This window comes from Somniosus microcephalus, chromosome 1 (assembly GCF_052327205.1).
Source record: "Somniosus microcephalus isolate GS21.2 chromosome 1, FLI_Smic_1.0, whole genome shotgun sequence".
In the NCBI taxonomy this organism is placed as follows: domain Eukaryota; kingdom Metazoa; phylum Chordata; class Chondrichthyes; order Squaliformes; family Somniosidae; genus Somniosus; species Somniosus microcephalus.
Window position 1 is genome coordinate 432,123,167 of NC_140987.1, and position 24,594 is coordinate 432,147,760.

The following is a 24,594-nucleotide window of genomic DNA, read 5'->3' on the forward strand; positions in this document are numbered from 1 at the left end:
GAAATTGGTTACATGGGCTAGAAATTGGTTGGAAAGGGATAGAAATTGGTTAAAAAGGGTAGAAACTGGCGTGCGTTTCGCACATTTTCCGAGTCCAAAACGGGCGCCCCGAAGTCAAATTCTCTGTCGCACTGCTTCGTGCCCAGTCGGCTGCAGAAGTGCGGCCGGCGCCATGTTGCTTCAGGCGCTTAATAGTCGTCCTTGGCAACTGCCTGAACCAAACGCATGTAATATTTCAATATGTTAATAAGGATCCTGTGCCTGAATCAGGACCCTTTTATGAAATTGGTGTCTGTGCAAACCTGAATTGTCACTTCCTTAACCCGCCCAGAAAATCACTGCGGAAACAGTTAGCAAGTAACGTTCACGTGCGGTATTTAGAGGGATCCTCACCACCATTAATGTAAAGCCTCTAATTAGTAATTTTAGGTTTCCTAAGGTGCATTTCGACCAAGTGTTTGGCTGTTTTGGCAAGTGTTTTACTGTGAGCTATTTTTGCAGAGTGGGTATTTGGAGGGCAAGAACAGTTTCACGGGATTTGCTTACTCTCAGTCGCTGAACATGGGAGTGCTGCCTGCTTTACCCTTGAGGCTCCCAAATCAGGAGGAGGAGCACCAGCAAGGAAGGCAGCAAGGACCCGCACAGGCTGCAAGAAGAGGGCGCAAGAGGCATTACAGCATGCGGGTCCTCAGAATCAGAACATCATACGTGAACCTCACCTACAAATCACCCCTGTGCAAACCCCCAGTGCCGGTCTTATGTGCTCAGTTATCTATTGTAGTGCTCCTGCAAGGTAGTTTCCCAGTGGCTCCTGACGTAATAAAACTCACTATGCACTTGGTTTGAGTATAAAACAAGGCTTTAATCAACTTGTTTCAGAACATGGAGGTCTAGTTGTACTTCACTAGTTCCTTGTCTTACAAAATGTCCCAGGAAAGCTGGGCCCACGCCCGAGTATTTATACTCCTTGGACGGCGCCACCAGCTGGCCACCCAGCGTTATTTCATGAGTAGTTTCTTGATGATGATGAGATTTATAACAGCTACAACTTGGGAGATGGAAGGCTGCTGACCTTCCACTGGGGGCCCTTGAGTTGGCTGTGATGGGTGACCTCGAGGAGCTGTGACCATTGAGGACCCCACTGCAGGCTGCTAGATCTTGGCGTGGGCCTGGGTAGTCTGGCCCAGCTAGCTTTCTGGCACCAACAAGATCACTGGTTGAGAGGCTGGCAGGAGAAGCAGGCATGCTGTCATCCTGAGAGAACAACAGGTATCTCCCTGATGGAGCCAATGCCCCTCTCAGGGGCTGAGCCTCAGCACTCCCACTGCTTCGCTCGAGAACAGAGCGCAGGTGTGCTAGGAGGCTCTCAAACCCCCTGACCATGTTCTCCTTCAGGCCTTGCGAGCTCATTGAACACTTTCCTGCATTGCAAGCATGGCCCGAGGGCAATACTTCTGGCACTGACGCGCTCTGTCACCTCTGCCCACTCCTGCCGGACAGCTTTCCTTGACAACTACCTGCCGTCTAGTGGATAGAAGATGTCCCTCCTTCTGCCCACCTCCTCCCTTTCTGAGCCTTGCAGCTTCTCCTGTGCCTACCATTGTCCACAACCATCAGTTATTGTTGCATGCAGCCAAAGTGCACCTCCCCTTTAAGAGGTGCAGAAATGTCATCGATATCACCCGATAGTAACACTCCCCCCCCCCACCCCACCCCCCCGGCCCAATGAATAACGCGAGTAACACTGGCAGCTCACCTATTTTATTTTAATTATAATCAGGGGGACCAATTTGGGGCCTTAGTTGCGTCCACATGATCAAAGATGGCTGCAGCTTTACAGCCAAGCCTGTTAGACCACTGAATACTAAACTTACTCTACCAGTGTACGAAAGGGACGGGTAAGGAAGTTGATTCTGGTTGCATCGATGCCACCTCCTACGGTACCCTCTCTCCCAATAAAGGAAAAGTGTAAATGCTGCACCCTAAAGTCCAACCTGCCCCATCAGAAGAAGTGTCCAAATAGTCCTACTGAAATTCGGTCAAAAAGCTAAGGAAACCCAGGACACTGAACTAAACGTGCCAACGTTCATAATTCACTCACGAGTCCTATGGGCTGCAGAGGTTTTTTTTTTTATGTTTGTCGCTCGTAGGAAATTTAAACGTAGCTTTCCACATTTTTAAGTCCACATGTGAATCACAATTATTTTTTAAAAACTTGTGCAAACTGTAGGACACATGAGTGAATTTTGGGTGCTGAAGGAGTATGAATTAGGAGCAGGAACCCAATTCATGCTTACTTCACCAGGCAGCTGTTTCCACATAGAATATCTGGCAATCATCTGGATGAGGGGAAACAAACAGTAACAGATCAATTTGTAACAAGCACAACCTCCCCAGGCCATCTATACAAAAAGAAAAATATCAATACCTAATTCAGAACAGGCATCCGCAGGGAACATCCCTTACAAACCCCGTAAAAAGTCTTGGGTTACTGATAAAAGCTGACCAGAGCATTTGCAACAATCCCTATATAAATCAGGTATCATGAGGGGCACACTTCAACCTAAATGTTTGTGAAACTGTGGCAAAGCAGACAAAACTCATTAAGGCGTCAAGCAACCACGGTAGTGTACCCACAGATATCACTTGCCCGAATTATTCACCAGGCCCATACCTGCTATGTTGTATATCACGGAGACAATGCATGACAATGTGTTGTGACAGACAGGCAATTGCTATATAAAAAAAAAATCATAAAAAAACAAAATTGTTGACCTGAACCACAGATATAATGAAACCAGATGTCAAAGGAATGTGTCAAAGATCAGTGCCTCATCATTCAAGAATGTTGGAGCTTTGAGCAAGATTTCTAAATGGTAATCTGAATTCTGATATTTTACTTAGGCCCAGAGGGAAAGTAAGGAGGCACAGACATGGGGGGCGATTTTCCCACTGGAGGCGGGTTTCGGTTTGCGTGGGTTCGAAACCCGCCTCCACTGATAGTTTTGAAAAATTTGCAACTTTCCCCTGATTGACCAGTTGATTTCAGAGGTGTGGGTTGCCCTTGGTCAATTAGTGTTTTGGGGCTGAAACTCGCCTCCGCTGACATCACTATTCCAGCCTGATTTTAGGGCTGCTTGCTGCCTTGGATCATGCCACTGGATTTCTGCCAATGCTGCACCACCTGCAACATATTCTGAGAAACCACTATGTCCAACTCCAGGGCAAGGGCCTCCCCGAGGTTCTCGGATGAGGTGCTGCAAATGTTGGTTGAGGGGGTGAGAGCTAGCCGGGAGGTGCTTTTCCCCTCATCTGGGAGCAAGAGGCCTCCCAAAGAAACCAAGGCTGTGTGGGTACAGCTGGCAAGGGATATAACCTCCAGATCTGTGTGCAGATTGGATGAATGTTTCTGTGTATTGATGAAATGCCATCCCTGTTGCAAAGCATTAAAATGATTTGATGCCAAAATTTGTCATTATGGCATCTGTTCTTTCGCCTTAGGCAGCTCCACATTGCGGGCTCCGCGATCAGGTTGGTGGCCAGAGAGTCAGAATCAGAATCACAGAATCACAGAAATCACACAGTGCAGATAGAGGCCATTTCGGCCCATCGAGCCTGCACCGACACATATCCCACCCGATCCCCGTAACCCCTACATCAACACATATCCCACCCTATCCCCGTAACCCCACGTATTTAATCCCCCTAAAACTAAGGGTCAATTTATCATAGCCAATCAACCTAACCCGCACATCTTTGGACTGTGGGAGGAAACCGGAGCACCCGGAGAAAACCCACGCAAACACGGGGAGAATGTGCAAACTCCACACAGACAGTCACCCGAGGCCGGATTCGAACCCGAGTCCCTGGCGCTGTGAGGCAACAGTGCTAACCACTATGCCACCGTCATGTCCATTGTCCATGATGTCTTAAGATGGAGCCAAGGACATGTGCCAACTTGGGCAACCTATGCAAATCTGGCCAGGATAAGTTCATCCCTTGCATCCCGGGCAGCCATGTGCTCACGTGCTGCCGCTGCTGCTGGTCGATACACCGGCACTCTGACCTCCTCCTGCTGCTCCTCCTCCTCCAGATCCTCCTCATCCTCCTCCTCCTCCTCCTCATCCTCATCTGAGGCCCCTTGTGAAAGAAAATGAATGGTTCCCATGCTGCTGGCAGATGCCTCCGTTGGGGAAGCGCTCATTGCAAGCGGAGAGGGGGTCTTCCAAGGAGGTCCCACAGTTGATTGATTCAAGCTGCAGCACCTCCAACTTCGGAAGACCTGCTAAAAGTGCTCAAAGACCTTTTAAAGCAAAGTTCTCCCACCTGTAACTAATCCCTGATGAAATCTCCGATTTAATGTTTGAGCTGCAGCTCTGAGGAGACCACCCACTTGTCAACCCACCAGGTTTAGCTGCCGTGGTTTAGGAGGGTCGTGGAACACGCCGAAATGGTCGAAAAATAACGAGGGCCTCTCAAAATAGGCTTAGAGAGGCCCTTAACTAGCATTTAAGCCTCTTAACAAGCTCTCTGGCCAGCTGGAGGCGGGACCGTTTCCCGCCCTGCAAAACCGGCACCGGCAAAATCCCGCAGAGGCGGGTTCCGAACCCACACTCATTTTTTCCGATTTTCCCGCCTCCTCGGGCCTCAGAAAATCGCCCCCATGGTTTCTCCAGGGGGAATTCCAGGCGCCATCTCCCCTCACTGACAGCAGCAGGTGCCAGAGTTGTGGGGCCGAGATTGTGCCCGTATTGGCACAGGTGCCCATTGGCCCCATGCAAATGAGATGCCCTTAGCATTGACCCTGCATACTGCAGGTACATTCCAGTGTAACAGCCAGGGCCATGGTCTGTGTAAATTCAGGGCCTGTATTCTGTTCATGTATTTATGAAAATGAACCAGTTTTACTAGACTGCTGTTCAGCCCACCATTTTTCAAATCAGAAAAATGCACATGGCAGCTCATGAGTGAGTACTGTAGTCAGTATACCCAAAAGGGTTTTATGTTGCCATCTTTGGGTCACGCTATCATTTAGCTAGATATTGGTCAATAAAGGTGACGTAAGAAAACTACTAGGCACTTGGTCTAAGTGTTAAACAAAGCTTTAATCAACTGTTTTACAACATGGAGGTCTAGTTGTGTCCTTCACTAGTTCCTGTTAAGAATGTCCTGTGCAAGCTGGGCCCGTGCCCGAGTATTTATACTCTCCCTGGACAGCGCCACCCGCAGGCCGCTCAGTATTATTTCGTAAGTCTTTCTTTCATGAATGACTGATTCGTGTCAAAAGGTACAGGCTGGCGTGTCCTGGAGTCTCCAGGAGTTGAAGACCAATCTCCAGGACACTGCTGCGAGCGACCCAGAAGAAAAATCATAGGGGCATTAAAAAAAATATTGTTTTTTCTTTTTTTTTGAAGACTTCTGTTTACTGGTTATAAAAATATTGGAGATGGGGGAACAAAAGGCTGTTTCACTGACATTCAAGAATCATCCAATCGTGTAATGAAGTCTTTTTGCTTTCCAATCGGCAAAGGAAGGCGGTCCACCGTGAGGATGAGCTTGTCGGACGACCAATGGTGGGAGCTTGGGGGCGGGGCAGTAGCAAGCAGGAGGTCATGTGATGAAATCTCCAGGAATTCATTAAACCAGAGTTGGCTACGCTAAAGTGACGTTAGGACTTCTTACAGGAATGACCGGTGATACGGAGCACGGTGGCATAGTGGTTAGCACTGTTGCCTCACAGCGCCAGAGACCCGGGTTCGAATCCGGCCTCGGGTGACTGTCTGTGTGGAGTTTGCACATTCTCCCCGTGTTTGCGTGGGTTTCCTCCGGGTGCTCCGGTTTCCTCCCACAGTCCAAAGATTTGCGGGCTAGGTTGATTGGCTATGATAAATTGACCCTTAGTGTTAGGGGGATTAAATACACGGGGATAGGGTGGGATATGTGTTGATGTAGGGGTTACGGGGATCGGGTGGGATATGTGTCGGTGCAGGCTCGATGGGCCGAAATGGCCTCTATCTGCACTGTGGGGTTTCTCTGATTTCTCTCTGATTTCAACCCAAAAGAATATGTCACGCGAAATCCAATACTTTGTACCTCCTTTCCTCACCTCCGCACCCCCCCCCCCTTTGCTAATTATGCTTACTTATTCTGGGGACTATTCTATGGGCGATGGCTTCCCTGCAAAACCTTTATCCTAAGTGACCATTCTTCCTCTGTGAGCTTAAACAATGAGCAACAGCAGGACTCTCAACTGTGGGTGAAGTAAGGGAAATCACAGCGACGTGCATTTGTGTGCACCTCCAGTAGGAGACCCTGAAACAGGAGCCTGAGCTGCAAACATGCTTCTGTAGATCAAGGACAGTAAAACTAGGTGATGCGCCCTGCTATCACCCTGGCTGAGATAAGTTAACTCACCACAGACCATTACAATGAAAGGAGGGGGAAATCATGGGGAGTGTACATCTGATATATACAGGAAACTTTGGTTTATCCGGAGGTTAACTGTCCGGAATGCTCGAGCCACCGGCAAAAATCAGGAGCCGTTTCGTCAGTTTTTTTTTTCTTTTCGTTGCTTTTTTTTCACCAGTCAGGCTCTGCAAGGTCTCGCTGAAGCTGTTGCTAAGCTACAGAGACGCTTGCAAGGTACGGCCGACTGTTTAGAAGCAACAGGGTTTGTTGCCAGATACGGACCTCAAAATCTCCGTATGTTTCAACATTAGCGCTGGTTTGTCCGGCAGTTTTGATGGGACGGCAACAGCTCGGTCCCGTCGGTGCCGGATAGCACAAAGTTTCCTGTACTCCCAATAGGTGAAGATCAGCAAACCGGGAGTGCAAATTTGTAAACCAATCCCTTATACTTCCATCAGATTAAGATTTTTTTTAAAATACATAAATCCTATTAAATTTCAGGAATAAATACCATGTTTCGCTGCAAATCTCTCAACTCTTTGGATTTGAGAGATTGAATAGAATGGGCCTATATTTTCTGGAGTTTAGAAGAATGAGAGGTGATTTCATTGAAATGTATAAAATTCTTAGAGGGCTTGACAGGATAGATGCTGAGAGGCTGTTTCCCCTGGCTGGAGAGTCTAGAACTGGGGGTCATAGCCTCAGGTTAAGGGGTTGGCCATTTAGAACTGAGATGAGGAAAGATTTCTTCACTCAGAGAGTTGTGAATCTTTGGAATTCTCTATCCCAGAGGGCTGTGGATGCTCAGTTGCTGAGTATATCCAAGACTGAGATCGATAGGTTCTTGGGCACTAAGGGAATCAAGGGATATGGGGATCGGGCGGGAAAGTGGAGTTGAGGTAGAAGTTCAACCATGATCTTATTGAATGGCGGAGCAGGCTCAAGGGGCCGTATGGCCTACTCCTGCTCCTATTTCTTATGATCTGACCATGTTCTGCTTTTAGAACATTTGTTATCAGCATATATCCAGTCATTCTCTTTCTTTACACAGTATATTACCTATGTATCACTGTGTTCCATACAGGCTATCCAGGAAATCCGGGCTTCCCAGGACGGCCAACAGATATCGAAGAGTCGCCCCCAATCCCAGGTCATCCAGGCCTCCCAGGATATAATGGAGAGTCAGGTCCTCAGGGAGACCCAGGTAGCCTTGGTTATTTAGGATTTCCAGGTAGGTTTGACTGTCAAGCATGTCATGTGTTATAAATGTCATTACGTTAGTTACATTTCACATCAGTCAAGTTGTTTATAGATTAAACGAATGGCCAAGGGCCACAGTGCGGAAAAGTATTAGGGTCAACAACAAAAAGGTTGGAGAGAAGGTGACATAAATGTAGAAGTTGTGGTTAGGTGACCACTGCCCCCACCCCCAGACTTGGGCTTTAAAAACCTTTTAAATTGTAGAAAGAAGGGAAAGCTGAGGGAGGTAATGGGATACCTGTTCGTCTTCACTGCATGGGCAATGGCGGAGTGGATCACCTGCCTGTTAAAGAGCCTACTGGTTTTCCATCCCATTAAAATGGTATGTTGGCCTTCATTGCGAGAGGATTCGAGTATAGGAGCAAGGATGTCTTGCTGCAGTTGTACAGGGCCTTGGTGAGACCACACCTTGAGTATTGTGTGCAGTTTTGGTCACCTTATCTGAGGAAGGATGTTCTTGCCATGGAGTGGGTGCAGCGAAGATTCACCAGACTGATACCTGGGATGGCAGGAATGACGTATGAAGAGAGATTGAGTCGATTAGGCTTATGTTCGCTAGAGTTTAGAAGAATGAGAGGGGATCTCATTGAAACTTATAAAATTCTAACAGGACTAGACAGACTAGATGCAGGAAGGATGTTCCCGATGGTCAGGGAGTCCAGAACCAGGGGTCACAGTCTAAGGATAAGAGGTAAGCCATTTAGGACTGAGATGAGGAGGAATTTCTTCACCCAGAGAGTGGCGAACCTGTGGAATTCTCCACCACAGAAGGCAGTTGAGGCCAACTTATTAAATATATTCAAGAAGGAATAAGGCTAAGGGGATCAAGGGATATGGGGAGAAAGCAGGGACAGGGTACTGAATTTGGATGATTAGCCATGATCTCATTAAATGGCGGAACAGGCTCAAGGGGCCGAATGGGATGAAAATTGGGCAGCTCTATAACGGGCGGGCGATCCACTCCGCTAGATCACAGACCACATGGTGAAGAACAGTTTACTCCAAGGAGATCCACTGTTGTGAGATCCTGGCAAAGAATTAATTAGAGTGAGAGACACAGTGAGAATGCAGGAAGAAGGAATATTTTTTTAGGATGGTATATTTGGAGCAGAGACGTCTACATTAATTCCAAGGCACGTGTACAAGGGATTTCACATGCTGGTACTGTGCTTTCCAATCTGCCAAAACAATACATTCATCTAACATGAAAAGAATCAAAACATCTATTCTTTGTGTTCTATAATACAGCATTAATACGCCATTAAATGCTATGTTTAAAGCAAATTGTGGCATTTTGAGGCTACTTTAACCAATGTCATCCTCCTGTATGTCTCAGTTTCATACTGGGTTGGGTCATTTTGCTAATGGGAATCTGCAAGGGAGTTAGGATTTTTTCATTACAAGTGGACTCTGTTTTCGAATTATGCATGTTATTGAATGAGACTGATTAAAGGCAAGCTAGGATTTGTTCTTGTATGAGGCAGAACAGTATGGCCGAGTAAAACTCATCGCTGGACCCTTTCCCTGCCTGCTTATTGCTGTTACATCATGAGTAGTTTGGTAGAATGCAAATATTCTAAAGTAAAATAATTTACGGTGAATTATTCTACTTTTCTCCCTTACTCTCATGAGAACTTGTTGCTGTACTAGGGTATTGTGCCTTCTATACCACCATCCTCTGGTACCTCCTCCAAGTAGCCATTGTTTAATCCAAGACATTGAACGTTGGTGTGTTTATGTTCCAGTTGCGATTTGCAGTGTTGCCCATACTCGTGATTTTCAAAGGAAGCCTTGACATAATGTTCCAATGGGATGGCTCAAAGTAGCTCTACTTTGGTGCCACCTCGCGATTCCACTTTGATGCTGTGTGCAGACTCCCTTTGAGAATTAAACGTGAGCACCGCTGGAGTTGTGTAGATGGGAAGTTTTCTTTCGCTTTGTTTCTTTGTAATGCAGGCATCAAAGGTCAGCCAGGAACACCAGGTAGAGTGGGACCAAATGGTTATCCTGGCCCTCCAGGTTCTCTGGGAGATCCAGGCCTGGACGGATATCCTGGACCACCTGGATTAGAAGGTAAGTGGAATACGCAAACAATTTAAAACCAGACGTCTATACTTAAAATAGTACCATCCTGTTGGTTTTGACTCCTTTAATATTCTAACCCAATAGTTTAATTGAATAGTTTTAAGGATGAAGAATAACAATTATTATAAAAGTTTCTCTTTGTCATTGTCATCATATCACAGACCCTTCTCTTCATTGTGAGGTTCTTTGTGCTTGAGCTGTCTGAATATCTTGCCACAGATACAGGTTGTGGAAAATTGTTATTGTTGCATTATTTGCTTAAAAATGCTCTTGTTTTCATGCACTATGCACCAGCCATGGCAAAGAAAATTGATGATCATTCTGTTCCTGGAACTCTACCAAGATAGATGTGAAGTTGGCCACTAGGAGGTGCATATGAGCAGCCTCAAATGAATTCCCCTTTCACTCTGTGGGTAAACAACAAGCAGGACTGAGATAGGGAACTCGGCATGCAGGAGAATTTGGGTGTAAATCTTGTCCCATCAATCTGTGGTGTCTCATCTTGGTGCTCCAAAGTGCTTTTTATTTGAAAAACATAGAAAACTAAAATACCTCAGCTTCTCTAGTCTTCATCCCTGGTACCTTTCTAGAAAATCTCCTTTGCACCCTCTCCAATGTCTTGACATCCTTCCTAGAGTGTGCTGCCCATATTCTAACTCACACCAAGTCCCATTCACCCATAACCTCTGTGTTTGCTGATGTACATTGGCTCCTGGTCTGGCAATGCCTCAATTTTAAAATTCTTATTCTTGTTTTCAAATCCCTCCATGGATTCACCCCTCTCTATCTCTGTAACCTACTGCATCCCTACAACCCTCCGAGATCTCTGCGCTTCTCCAATTCTGGCCTCTTGATCACCCCCGATTTTCATCACTCCACCATTGGTGGCTGCCTAGGCCCTAAGCTCTGGAATTCTCTCCCTAAACCTCTCTACCTCTCTCTCCTCCTTTAAGATGCTACTTAAAATCTACCTCTACGACCAAGCTTTTGATCACCTGCCCTAATATCTCCTTAAGTGGCTCGGTGTCAAATTTTGTTTGATAACGTTCCTGTGGAGCGCCGTGGGAAATTTCACTGGTTAAAGATGCTATATAAATGCACTTTGTGTTGTTGTTGGTTCCCAGAATTAGACACAATACTCCAGCTGAGGCCTAAGCTAGTGATTTATTAAGGTTTAGCACATCTTCCTTGCTTTTGTACTCTATGGGGGACAAACTCAGTATCGCCCCATTTGGGGCGCCATTATCGGCCGTGTGCAAAGTTTAGCGCCTGGCGCTAATTATTGCCTCCGACGGCAAACTTGGCTTTTATCGCCCCTGGAGGTGATTGGAGCGCTAAATCAGGCGCTTCACATCTGTCTTAAGGCGCAAAGGCCGAGGAGTGAGGCGCTACCTCAGAGCGCTGGCGAAGCAAGGAAGGACAAATCAAAATGAACCTGCAAAGTGCTGCTCAGTACCCAAAACTCCTTCACACAGCATTGAATCTCTCCAGAAGTCTCTCTCCCTCTCTCTCAGAATGCGTGGTGCAAAAATGTCACCAACAAAAAAAGGCAGGAAGCGGTCACCTTTAAATAGCCCTCCCCCAGTCCCTTTCTGACTGCAAAACGTTCCCCTCAACCTGTCGTTGCTAGCGGCAGGCAGTAAGGCAGGGGGCGCCACTCAATATCTGGTCCGGGGCGCTACCGGGGCGTTGCGCACTCGACTGATGTCACGATCTGCCGGCGCAGGAGATCGTGGCGGTAGTGTTTAGCGCCGCCGCAAAATGTAATGTAGGAAATGCAGCAGCCAATATGTGTACAGCCAGGTCCCACAAACAGAAATGTGATAATGATCAGATAATCTGTTTTTTTTTAACAATGTTCATTGAGGGATAACTATTGACTAGGACAGTTCAGATAGTTTCATGGGATATTTTATGTCCACCTGTGAGGGCAGACGGGGCCTCAGTTTGATGTAACATCCGAAAGACGACACCTCCAACAGTGCAGCAGTCCTGCAGTAGAGGTGAGAGTGCTGTCGCTGAGCCGCAGCTGTCACAGTCAATGAGAGGCTGCATGGAATCAGTTGATTTCAGCGTGTATTTGAGTCCCAAATGCTCATACAGAGCTCCCATTAAATTAAAAAAATTCAATAACCGCCAAAAGCACAGCTGTACCCACATAATGTGCACAAGAAAACAATAAGCAAGAATATGGGTTTCCAGTACTTTGGCATTTGAAGAGCCACAGACCACTTTTTCTTTATTCATTCTTTTTTTTCCCCAGGTTACCCTGGGAAGCCGGGTTCGGCGGGGCTGCCGGGAATATCAGCTCGCAGTGTGAATGTGGGCTACACGCTGGTGAAGCACAGTCAGTCGGATAATGTGCCGCCCTGCCCACTGGGGATGAACAGATTGTGGGACGGATACAGCTTGCTGTTTGTGGAAGGACAAGAAAAGGCGCACAACCAGGATCTGGGTGAGTGCACGGAGCCCCTCCACCACCCCCCCCCCCCCCAGCAAAACAAAAATAAACCAGCGGAATCCTGCAATAGGATCACATCAACTTCATGACACAGAATGCCCGAGCTTAAAGAGGCAGCGTGAAGAAGCTGCAATTAATGTCCATCAACATCACCATTAACCCAGAGTGCTGTGGCTGCACCTGAGTGTATTTGAATACAGTTCCTTCATAGTCTGCAGCTCAGTACCGCATATGAACCATTCCCTCCAGACAGTCTCATCAACACGCATTGTTCATGCAAAAAAAGAAATTAAAAAATCAATAGCAATGACAGAAAAGGATGTCAATGTTGAAAGTAATGATACGGATTATTTTTAACCGGTTGATTTTTAAATGGCTCGTGGTGGGATCCTTCCTTAAAGGAAAAGGTAGCGGCTCGCTTGGTGGCTCACTGGACAAATGCACGGCCCACTGTGGAGCTAAGCCCCATAGCCCAGGAAAATCCCTGGGGTCAATGTTGGGAGTTGGCTGCTCTCACCTAGAGTACTACAAGGTGCTACAATTGACCTCCGCCCTGCTGAACTCTGAAAGGATAAAAGCAACAAGGGTTTCCAGTCCTGGTCCCAAACTGAAGTGTGTATGTGCACCTCTGGTGAAGGCCGACTAGCACTTGGCCTCCTGTAGACAGACAGCCTGTCGCCAAGCACTGTCTGTGGCATACGTGTGAAGATTGGCTTTCTGGGGAAGGTACAAGATGCCAGCTGGTGCCCGTGGAGTGTCCCCAGCATGAGTCAACACCTTAAGAGGAAGAAACCGGGCCTGCGTTTATCAGGGAAAAATTACATTTTAAAAGTTAATCATTGATGGAGAGGCACGTGGTTTATGTCGAACAAAGCTGTTGAATATAGTATTGTACCAGCGACCATGTGACACACTCTTGCAGTCTGGTAACGGTATGTACTTGTTTTTAAAAACTCTTGTCTTCCCTCTTCTACAGGAATGGCTGGCTCGTGCTTGCCTCGCTTCACCACTATGCCTTTCCTGTACTGTAACGTTGACGAGGTGTGCCACTACGCAAACAGGAACGACAAGTCCTATTGGCTTTCTACCACTGCCCCCATCCCCATGATGCCCGTTTCCAACCTGCAGATCCGACAGTACATCAGTCGCTGCTCAGTCTGCGAGGTGCCATCTCAGGCCATTGCCGTGCACAGCCAGGACATAACCATTCCGCAGTGTCCCGAAGGTTGGCGGAGTCTCTGGATAGGCTACTCCTTCCTCATGGTTAGTGCAAACTTCTTTTGGCAGAAACTGCCTTTTGGCATTGGCACTCCGTGTGGGTTAGACAGGGTGCTAGAAGGGTTTGCACATAGTTGGACGCCCAGCACGAGTTAGCAGCAGCAGGTGGTGGTGGTGGCAGGTACGACCCAGCAGACAGCTTGCCAGAGGGCAAAGTACTCTCCCAACTCTGTTGAGCAGGATAGAGATGAGGACTTCAGGGGCTCAGCAATGAAAAGAAAACGGCTAGCCTCACACAAGCATTTATACCAGGTATTGGTCATTTCTAGTTATTTTATTGATTTTGTAGGATTTTTCACCAGTTTTCTCCCGCTTCCCTACCCACCTTGTGATGCATCATCCAAGTGTCCATGTGTCAGTCTAGGCAGCGAGTGTCAACAGGCTATTTCACCTTGGATGGCATCACAGCCAAACTCTACCCTGTCCTGTCCTGTCCTGTTGTCCATGCACACACATTTCAGTAAGGGTCCCTGGATAATGGTCAGGAGTGGGATCTTTGGCTGATTTCTTCCCCCACCCCACCTCCCCTCCTCTAGTCCAGAGGTGCTTTGATGATCTATAATACTGCATCATCCGCCCAAGCTGATATCAGCTAACTTACACGGACTTAGGATTGAATCTGGGACCCTGGCGCAATACCACACCTGGCAGTACATTCCCACCGTGCCAACAGCAGAGCCCAAGCATATCATTCAGAAACCATCTCAGAATGCCACTTCTCCGTGTCCTGTCCTTGTGTGTGCCTCTTATTTTGTTTAACTCTTGTTTCAGTTGAAACAAAAGGTTCAGGGTCAAAGTGCACACCGCCAAGGTTGAAAAGAGTAGCAGAGAAGATGAGATGAATCAAGAAGTAGAAGTTAGGTGACACCAAGCTTTGGGTTTCAAAGGGTAACGGAGGAAGGAAAATGTGGGGGGGGTAAGGGGTTGCACAGTTGTGGGGAAGGAATGGGTTCGAGTAGTTAGAATAATGGGTGGATATTGTTAAAACGCCATCAATTTGATTTAGAAGCGGCAATAATTGTTAAGATAGTCAGTCACAATAACATTTAACGCCATTCATTTGAATGCTTTTTCTTCCCAGCACACAGCTGCTGGCGCTGAAGGCGGGGGCCAGTCTCTCGTGTCGCCAGGCTCCTGCCTGGAGGACTTCCGCGCCACGCCCTTCATCGAATGCAACGGCGCCCGCGGCACGTGCCACTACTTTTCCAACAAGTACAGCTTCTGGCTGACGATCGTGGAGGCGAGCCGGCAGTTCATGGAGTCGCCGCCCTCGGAGACGCTGAAGGCGGGCCAGCTGCGGACGCGGGTCAGCCGCTGCCAAGTCTGCATGAAGTACTTGTAGCGGCCGGCTGGCTTGAATTTTCCCCGCTGACGTGACTCTTGCTCAGCCGGCAGGTGCAGCGGGCCTCTCCAATGAATCGGCGGCTGGCTTTACGAACATTGTATATTAGGAGGAGATGGTTTCTAAAACGGATTGTATAAAAATTAAAATGGTGCGAGTTGATTCCTACCGCTGCGCAAAGCCCCCATTTTGTTAGCCTACCGAGCTTCCACATGAGCAATCAAGTAAGGGATCAGCCAGCACCAACATTTACTGGGCCTGGTCTGATCCAATCTATTCAGGTGCGGTTTATTTTCAGTAGCCCCCTTTAGCACAGATCAGGCCTGTGCTTGAATGCAGTGAGCAATACTGTGTATGAGGCTGAATGTAGAGTTCAGTAGACAGTAACAGGGTGCAGGATGGTTTGCATTAGTTTATGTAAAGCAAAGTCTGGTTCAAGCTTCTCAGGCACTTCTGATGGGCTGTGCCGTACTGCACGCTACCCCTGCCCACAATAAAATCCCAGCTCTGTCGCAGGCATTTAAAAAAATTGGGAATGAAGGTGAGAGGTATTTTCAAAGCATCTCCGCTAATTACCTGTTACTTTTTTTCCCCGCAACTGTTCATAGTGTTCCTCTACATGGTGCCTGCACTTGCCTGGCATTATCACACATGGCTCCCCTCTCCAAGTTGGCATGACACAAAAGCATTTTCCTCTTTGCCATTAAATTTCAATGGGCTTGTGTTGCAGTTCACCTCCTCTAAGCTGTATCACAAAACTCTTACATGGGAGCTAGGGGATCTAGGTGCTGAATGAAAGATGCCAGACAATACAATGTATTTACATATTACACTTCTCCACTGAAGATAAACTAGTCTGTGTTTAGAAGGCTTTTATATATACTGTAAATACATTAGTTTGCATTATTGTGGAATTTAATTTTAACGGATGCGTCCCTCCTCCGCGCACCCCCCCCCCACAACAAAAAATCCCTACAATTTACTCTCCCGAAATGGTAACGTTTTTTGCAATTGTCACAAAGACAAAAAAATACTGTTTTTTCATGTACATGCCTAATTGTACAAGATGGCTTTTGAGTTGATCAGCTCGGGCCCAGCAAAAAAAAGGGGTGCAGCTTTCCACGATGGCCAACTTGTGTGCGACTAGGTTTAAAGCTATCACCTGCACTTCTCAGTTCATAAGTCGCAGCAGAAAAGGGAGGGAGAAGGACGAACAGGAAACTAAGAATGTTGTGGAAGTTTCACGTTTACTCATCACAAAGGTGCTCTTTTTAAAGCTCACGGCTACCTCAGAAAGTGCAATTGTTGCCCTGCTTTCTCCCTTCCTCCTACCACAGGATAGATTTGACATAGATACTGTTACTAAGAAATGATAGACACATACAACCCTGCACTGATGTATCTGACTGGCTTTCGTTCGTGTTTGCTCAATGGTGCTCCTCCTGCTTTTGTTTCCAGCCTCTAAAATGCAAACTTTTAACCGACAAGTCAGGAGGTTGGAAGTGAACACTCAGCTGTACTGAAAACTGACTGCAGTGGTTAAATAGCAGATGTGTTGCCTGCAGCAACTTCAGTTGACTTTGGCTAACATAGTGAAGTCTCTCAGTCACCATTTCATGTTAGCACAGAACCCTTTATTCCAGATTGTGCCTGCCCCCATCTCCGCCTCCCACAAGAAGTTGAACATTTTCTTAATTGGTTTTGGTATGGACTGGTCTGTTTTGGCACATTCAGTTGTGGATTCAATGTCAATTATTAGATAACACAATGATGTAAAACCCCTGGCAGGCTCGGCAAGCGTTGTGCACTGGTGCACATCTCAGCATTTAATCGATGATAGTAACAGTGAATGAAAATACAGTGCACATGCATCCTTGCGTTCATTATAGAATAGAGCTAGTCAATAAATACTTGCCAGTAGGTACAGAGGACTTTGGCCTAGAAATTGAGTAGCCTTAGCGCCGCATTTGAGGCGCTAGAGGGCCTAGCGCCGGAGTTATGGCCAGTTTAGAAATTCCCTGGGGCCCTAGAATCGGCGGTAGACCGGTTGCGCTGCGCCGGCACCGATGACGTCATCGGTGTGCGCAGCGTCCCGGTTGCCATGCCGACGGGCCCCAGCGCCGAAATTCAGTTGCGGCCGCCTCGCCCGTGGCAGCCGCAACTAAGACTCTGGCAACAGAGTCTTACATCAGTTAGCGCCTGCGCCTTAAGGTCGCGCGGCGGCCGGCCGCTTTCCCGCCGGCCGCCTGCCCGCACCTCCCTCCCCGGACTCCTCCACCACCCCCCCCGCGGAACAGATGCTTCCGGGCTGCGAGCCCGGCACTTCCCCGAGGTGCCGGGCTCATTTTTCTGATGAGTTTACCGGCCAGCGGGCGGGTTCAGGCAGCTCCTCCTTAACTGAAGGAGGAGGCCTGCACTTCCCGAGCCTGCCGCACCGCATCGGGCGCCGCAGCGCCGGAATAGCGCCGCAAAGCGGCAGGTAGCGCCCATTTTCAGGCGCAAACACCCTTCAGTAGCGCCGGCAGCCGTTTGGGCGCGGCGCTACTGAATTTTTGGCGCGCGCAGGGGGACTTAGCGCCGGCGCTAACTTTCCGGCGCTAAAGCCCTGGCGCGGCGCCAACTGAATTTCTAGGCCTTTGTCTCCCCTTTGCCTGGAGAAAGTTGTTTACAGAGATGAGAGGGGCTTCGAAAAGAATTTGGTATATTGGTCGGATCAAATGAAAGGGACCCTGTCACACCCTGAAATATAGTTACTAGAGCTTTTCCTTTATTTCAGAAATGTGACACATTGGTGCAGTCTGTGTTGAGAAGCTACCATTGTGTTGGTTGCATGTGACGTCAGCTTGAGTCATTTTTGTCACGTCTGTAAACTGCTAAACTACGATAATTTAATGTCAGTCATGAGCGTGCGGTACGGTGATGAGTGGCTCCTGTGCTTTACGTGATAGCGATTTGCTGAGACAGTGTCCACTCCTCCATTGCTAAGTATTTACAAACCAAAGAAGCCATGGGTCACCACGGTGACTTTTTACTGAGTACTGAAGCTGGCTTCACGGAACATGGTGCTTTTCTTTCAGAGGTAGCCTTTTGTACTACGGTCGAGGGTTTTGCTTTTAATTAAGAATACGTGAGAGGGATGTGTCGGGAACAGAAAAGGCAATTAAGCTAAGAAACTGCCCCTCACCCTAAAGGATCTTCATGAACAGCGGTGTTTTTGAATTGGGTAGCAAGCTCAAATGTGTTAAGATGTGGGGTTGCAATCTTTTGTCATGTTCAAAACCCAACGGAGAACATGGCAAAAAGAGAGGCCTGGTAAGGATTTGGATTATGGCTTAAGTTCTGAGGGTAGATTTTCCAAGTCCTCAAGTGACACAAGATCAAATTGAAAAATTGTGTGCCTACACCACTTCAAAGTCAAGACAGTGTCAACCCCCTGTTGTGTAAAAGAAAAACAACATAGTTTTAAAATGCCACAAATGTTTGTATTCACAATGGTGCTATTTTATATTGTTTCACTGCAAGAGCCTTCAACCCAGTTTTCTTATGGAACGGTATCAGGGGTTCAGACGGTAATTCTTCGAGCCTACCTGTGAGTCCCTGAATGTTTCACTCAGTGAGAAAATTGCCCCCTTACCCCCTCCTTAACATCAGCCCTGCCATCTATAGATGGTTAGGGAAGAATGTACATTTCAGAATTCAGATGAATTGCTCTTAATTGTACTCTTGTCGTTGTGTCTGTAACATCTCTCTCGTTTTAAACAAGTAAACAATTCCAAATTTCAACTTTTTTTTGTTGTTGCATGATACCTATATATACAGGATTACTACTATCAGGTTTATATTTTTAAATGATATTTGGTACTACTGAAATTTTAAATTTAAATGTTTGTATTAAAAGACTCTGAAGTTGTATAAATTCAATTTATAATTGCTAAAACAAATGGCCAAATGTTAATTGCTAACCAGGCAGCATTGCTTTTCCTTGGCCAGTGACATTGCAGAGATATAAACTGCCAATTAAAACTAAACCAATAAACTCATGTCTTGTCAAAAGGGCTCTGTATAATCTCCTCTGTCTGCTGACATTAAGGGACTTGTATAAGATGAGTTTGGGTTAGTCTCAACTCAGTTCCTGGAGGGGGCACTCTTTTTGTTTGGACCCAAAAAACCCAATTGGACTGTAAATAAACAGAAGTTCAACTAAAACTTAACAAATCAAATTAAAATTTGGTTTTCCGGGTTGATAATGCACTCCAGTCCCTGCGGCGCCCACCGGTCGCGGAAATTCCTAGAGGGGGTAGGCTAAAAGTGCAAAATTGCCCCAAATTTGGCACTAACTGGCAATTCTACTCATAGAAACATAGAACATAGAAAACTAGGAGCAGGATTCGGCCCATCGAGCCTGCTCCGCCATTCAATATGATCATGGCTGATCCTCTATCTCAATACCATATTCCCGCTCTCTCCCCCACACCCTTTGATGCCTTTTGTGTCTAGAAATCTATCCATCTCCTTCTTAAATATATTCAGTGACTTGGCCTCCACAGCCTTCTGTGGTAGAGAATTCCACAGGTTCACCACTCTCTGAGTGAAGAACTTTCTCCTCATCTCAGTCCTAAATGTCCTACCCTGTATCCTGAGACTGTGACCCCTTGTTCTAGACCCCCCAGCCACAGGAAACATCCTCCCTGCATCCAGTCTGTCTAGCCCTGTCAGAATTTTATATGTTTCAATGAGATCCCCTCATTCTTTAAAACTCTAGTGAATACAGGCCTAGTTGACCCAATTTCTCCTCATACGACAGTCCTGCCATCCCAGGAATCAGTCTGGTGAACCTTCGCTGCACTCCCTCTATGGCAAGTATATCCTTTCTTAGGTAAGGAGACCAAAACTGCACACAGTACTCCAGGTGTGGTCTCACCAAGGCCCTGTATAACTGTAGTAACACATCCTTGCTCCTGTACTCAAATCCTCTTGCAATGAAGGCCAACTTACCATTTGCCATCCTAACTGCTTGCTGCACCTGTATGTTTGCTTTCAGTGACTGGTGTACAAGGACACCCAGGTCCCTCAGTACATCAACATTTCCCAATCTATCACCATTTAAATAATACTCTGCCTTTCTGTTTTTCCTACCAAAGTGGATAACTTCACATTTACCCACGTTATACTGCATATACTCCATGGGGAACTGGAAATGATAACTTGCTGGATTATGAAATCCTTTTCCAGACAACTTGCTGGACTATGAAATCCTTTTCCAAGGTTAAAATTAAGGCATCTTGTTGGGACAGACTATGGGAATCTCCAGCCAAGCTGGGAATACTAGGTGCCCTAATTGAGGAAGTGTTCCATTTCCTAGAAATAAACACCGGCTTGGACCGAGTGGCCTGTTTCTGTGCTGTACATTCTATGTAACATCCCTCACCTTGATGAGCATAAAAGTTCACCAAGAAGTTAACGATTGATTTTAGAAAAGGCTCTATAGCCTTGTAAGATAAATAAATGCACAGTACTAAATTGGGGCCCTTTGAGGTGATGCAGCCATGTAGTCTTGTCTTGTGTGCTTCAAGTGGAATCACCAGTGATCCCACACTCTCAGCAGAAAGCCGTGCTCCAAGGGAACGTGGGTCAATTACAGTTCTTCAGAACTTCGCTCCCTTCGAGCACGTTTCATCACTGGGAGCACAGAAATGCTGAATTTATCCTGTATTTTTTTTTACGGAGGACAAATTTGAATCTAAAGCCTGATAAAGGGATTTGATTTAACTATCTTTTATGTGCATGGAGGTAGTCTTCATTTTGCCAATGCAAAAGTAGCTTGCTAGAAACCTAACTTCATTGGGTCCCTGACTGGAAAGGACCTGCTCAGCTGAGGTATCCAGCCAACTGCCAGAAAGCTGAAGCAAGATCGATGTCGTTCCTAGTCGTGGATGCTCAAACCCAGTCAGAAAGTTCAGCACTGATTAGAGCTCCATTGATGCTATTCTAGTGTGGTATAGATGAGATGAACTGGAGTATGATTCCAAGGTTGTCTTCTTATAAGCCAAGCTACTAGAACAAGGAGGCATAGGCAAAAATTGAAAATGGACAATTTAGGACAGATGTCAGGAAGAATTTCTTTACACAAAAAAATGATCAAAACTGGGAATGATCTTCCGAGTAGGGTAGTGTAGGCAGAAACCTTCGATTCATTCAAGGTACGGTTAGACAACGTAATGGGGGTATATGTTTTGTTTTGGATGGAACTAAGGTGGGCTGTCTGCAGCCCTCATCTATACTTGTATTGTGATCTTGCTGGGAGCAAGAGCCACAGTACTTCCACTGTCCTTGAGTAGTGTTCCTCTGAGTGCCTCATCAAAATGGCCTATGTACAAACCACACTATTGGCCTTTACAGGCAGAAAGAATAGCAACCTGCAACATCCATTCCCAGTGGCAGCAGTTCCTTTGGATACATGAGTGAAACCAGCTCTTAAGATAGTCTGTCCTGCCGTAAACATTATTGTACCGCATTGACACCATTGCTACATTGGGAACTAGGATGTAAATGGGGCTTTAATGTTTTCAGAATTTTTAACTACTTCAACCATTGCCTGAAAGGGTGGTGGAAGCAGATGCAATAATAACATTCAAAAGAGAATTGGATAAACACTTGAAGGGAAAAAAATTACAGGGCTATGTGGAAGAGCAAGGAATGGGATTACTTGGATAGCGCAAACAAAGAGCTGGCACAGGTACGATGGGCCGAATGGCCTCCTGTGCTGTATGATTCTGTGGTTCAAATATGTGACTTGGATCAAGCCTTTAAAATACTTCAAAAACATTACAGTGAAGGGTGTTACAATGGACTCTGACAGGCACCATATTGAATTTATAGAACGAAAGGCAGCATTGCTTCTCATTTTGAGCAGGTTATTAATTTTGTAGGGTTGATGATCCAAAAGTTAATTCTCTGTTCCTTTTAATGTACCTTTGCCTTCACGTAAAATCCAGGTTAAACATTACAGAGCTAATCCTTCAATCCTATGCTCCCATCGGGGAATGTGCACTCCCAGGGAGTATGGGTTGGAGAATCGGGGCTACAGTGTTGTACCTCTGTCTCCAACCCATGTACCCCTCATGTATATATCCCTTGTTGGGGCCATGAGATGGCAGAATCAAACCCCAAATACTGTACTTTAAAAAGTGGCCAGATTTCAGTCATATGTGGGCAAAATAATTTTACTTTCATTACTGCATTTATATAGTCGATAACAATGGATAGTGATCAAGAGTTATTCTCTCTCTGTCTCTATGAGGCTGTAGGTGGCCTATGTGAAATCAGTGGGGCAATCACAGCACAAAACTACCCACCATTTGGCACTAAACTGGCAATCTTACTCAGAGTGGACACAAACATAGCTGATGTTTAACAGGGAACTGGTGCAGGAACGGTCTTCAGGAGTTCATGTTGGCTTAGAATAGAGGGGGATTTGTTCTGCATTTTATCTGTGCTTTAGCTGAGAGGCTGTTGAGAAGGAGTGCCCATAGTTGTAGAAAAAATTGCTTTTCCCACGTCATCAATAGTCCTGATCGCAAACTTCAATAAAGAACAAGTGGGTGCAACAATCCAGAAGGTTATAAGTAACTTAAATGCAATGTTCTCTGCTGATATTTTGCCACAGTGCCCCCATTTAGGGCAAGTGAGATCGCTCAGTTACAGAAAATGGATACAATTTGGAGAAATGTAAGATATTCAATCATTCAGAGGGGTGCTCACAGAGCTTACCCACAACCCAGCCTTATCCAGTTATTCCAGCAAACAGTGTTTAGTTTGTCACAAGTTTTTTTCTTACTTGTACCCAGAGCTGACCCAACAACCCAAAAAGTTTCAATCTTCAATTAATCCAAGTTTTCTGCTAAATAATTTTATTATAAATGTAAATTTTTGCTAAAGGGACAGTTTTTTAACTAAATGGAATTGAGAGTTGCACAGAGAGGAGTGAGAGATTACTTTATTTTGTACTATTGAATCTCACTAATGCAGATTCCTTATAACCAGTATAGTTTTGTGTACTAAACGGTCAGATTTTTTTGGCTTGAAAACCCAGTTGTTGTCCTTCTAAAGGAATGGTACAGAATTTCTAGTGAAAATGAGCAATAAAAGAAATACAGAGATCCTTTAATGCATATTTTCATGAGGTTTGACCTGCTCTGTGCCCACATGGACAGCACAAGGACTAATTTGAACATATTGGAAAGGTAGCTGGGGGAGGATAGGTCATTGTAATGGCATATTTGCTGATAGTTTCCACAGCTTCTGCTGTGACAGACTTGCACCCATGCGAGTTTGATGATCACTCCCCAGAGTGATTTGTGGGACATACAACACCTTTCGACTGTCAGTGCCCCCTTTTATTTTGATGCAAACAGTAACCTCCTTGAAAGTAACTAGTCTCTACGCTGAACCTGCTTCTGTGTCTCTCATTTGAATGCTTAATTCTGCCAGATTTGTTGCATTTTCTTAAATCAGTACTGTTAATGGGTTTATTTTCTTACCGTTGCAGTATTATTAAGCAGATGATTATTAAACTCTGCTGTTTTTGCCAGGCTGAACTCAATGAAATCAACACTTGGTGAACCAAATGCTACTTACTGTGTATGTCCTGGACCTTAGATCTGGGCTCCTGGTGGTGCTATTATTGTACCAAGAGTGGACATGATAGCAACATGCAACACCCCAATAAGTCATTATTCTTCTCTTTATGCTATGTACCATTCTATGGGCAAGAGGACAGGTTGGCAGCTGCCTCTCCATTGGGTGATTAGCACTCTGATTTTTCCTTTCCCTCCCTCTGAAGGGAAGTGCCTGGCTCTTTCTCAATACTTCCATTCATTGGCATAAGTTGAGATTCAGAACTCTTTATGCAGGGGATCATAGTCGGAATACTGCATCGTGTAATTCAGGACATCCTGTCGTGCCAAAGCATATCTTGCCAAAGTGCCATCCCCAAACTGAAACATACAGCAGAGTTTCTAAAATAAAAGTCTCAAAAAAGAAAAGTTAGCCCTGGGCTGTAGTGCCAAATGGGCAATAGCGAATAGCCTCTTTAAACCCTGCCTGATTCTCTGTCCATTGGCTTCATTCTTCCACTGCACTCTTCCATTGCTGCACAGCAGGTGTAGTTGGTGAGCTTTGTTTGTTAGAAGATACAATCAAATAGTGTGTTATCCTGAGGTAAATGTCATGTTCTATGCAATTCTTTAAAATATTCATCATGTTTTACTCTATTAACAACTGTGTGGAGATAACTGAATAATCTACTGACTGTATTAGGTTTGAAGGATCTAACCGATGTACTAATACTGGAGAATAAACATTTCATCTCCTTCACATTTTAGTTGATTCTTTTATTACCAGTAGTAGCACATTAAAAGCAGGAGACAAGACTTAAAGACCTGGAAATTGGATTGCACTGTGTCCTTTTTACAAGTGTATAAAGGGAACCCAAGGGTCCGATATGGCGGACAGCGTGAGCGCGCTCATTCCATGTCGGATATGCACCATCCGTCATATTTGGTTTGGACTCCTCCGTAGGTGTCCAGGACGCGTGCCTGAAATAGGCATTGGTCCCTTTGCATGAGCAAATAGGGAGTCTAACGCCTGATTGAGGCCCCCTTTGCAAAATTCGATTGCGACTGATTGCAGCTTGCGCTGAACTTGGAGGTGATGGTCAATATTCCCTTTAAGCTGCTCAGCCGCGTGGCCGCACAGCGCT

General features: G+C 46.0%; 1 protein-coding gene across 4 annotated transcripts in view; it reads left to right on the forward strand.

Moving 5' to 3' along the window:
• Positions 1 to 24,209, forward strand: part of LOC147125292 (uncharacterized) — a 534,520-nt gene extending 510,311 nt beyond the window's left edge. For all 4 annotated transcript variants that reach the window (XM_086000735.1, XM_086000743.1, XM_086000728.1 and 1 more), the window contains 5 exons: positions 7,493 to 7,639; positions 9,625 to 9,741; positions 12,017 to 12,208; positions 13,191 to 13,477; positions 14,574 to 24,209. In XM_086000735.1, coding sequence (XP_085856861.1) covers positions 7,493 to 7,639; positions 9,625 to 9,741; positions 12,017 to 12,208; positions 13,191 to 13,477; positions 14,574 to 14,834 — 1,004 coding nt within the window. In that variant the 3' untranslated portion in view covers positions 14,835 to 24,209. The remainder of the gene's footprint in view (positions 1 to 7,492; positions 7,640 to 9,624; positions 9,742 to 12,016; positions 12,209 to 13,190; positions 13,478 to 14,573) is intronic.
• Positions 24,210 to 24,594: the final 385 nt, after the last annotated feature.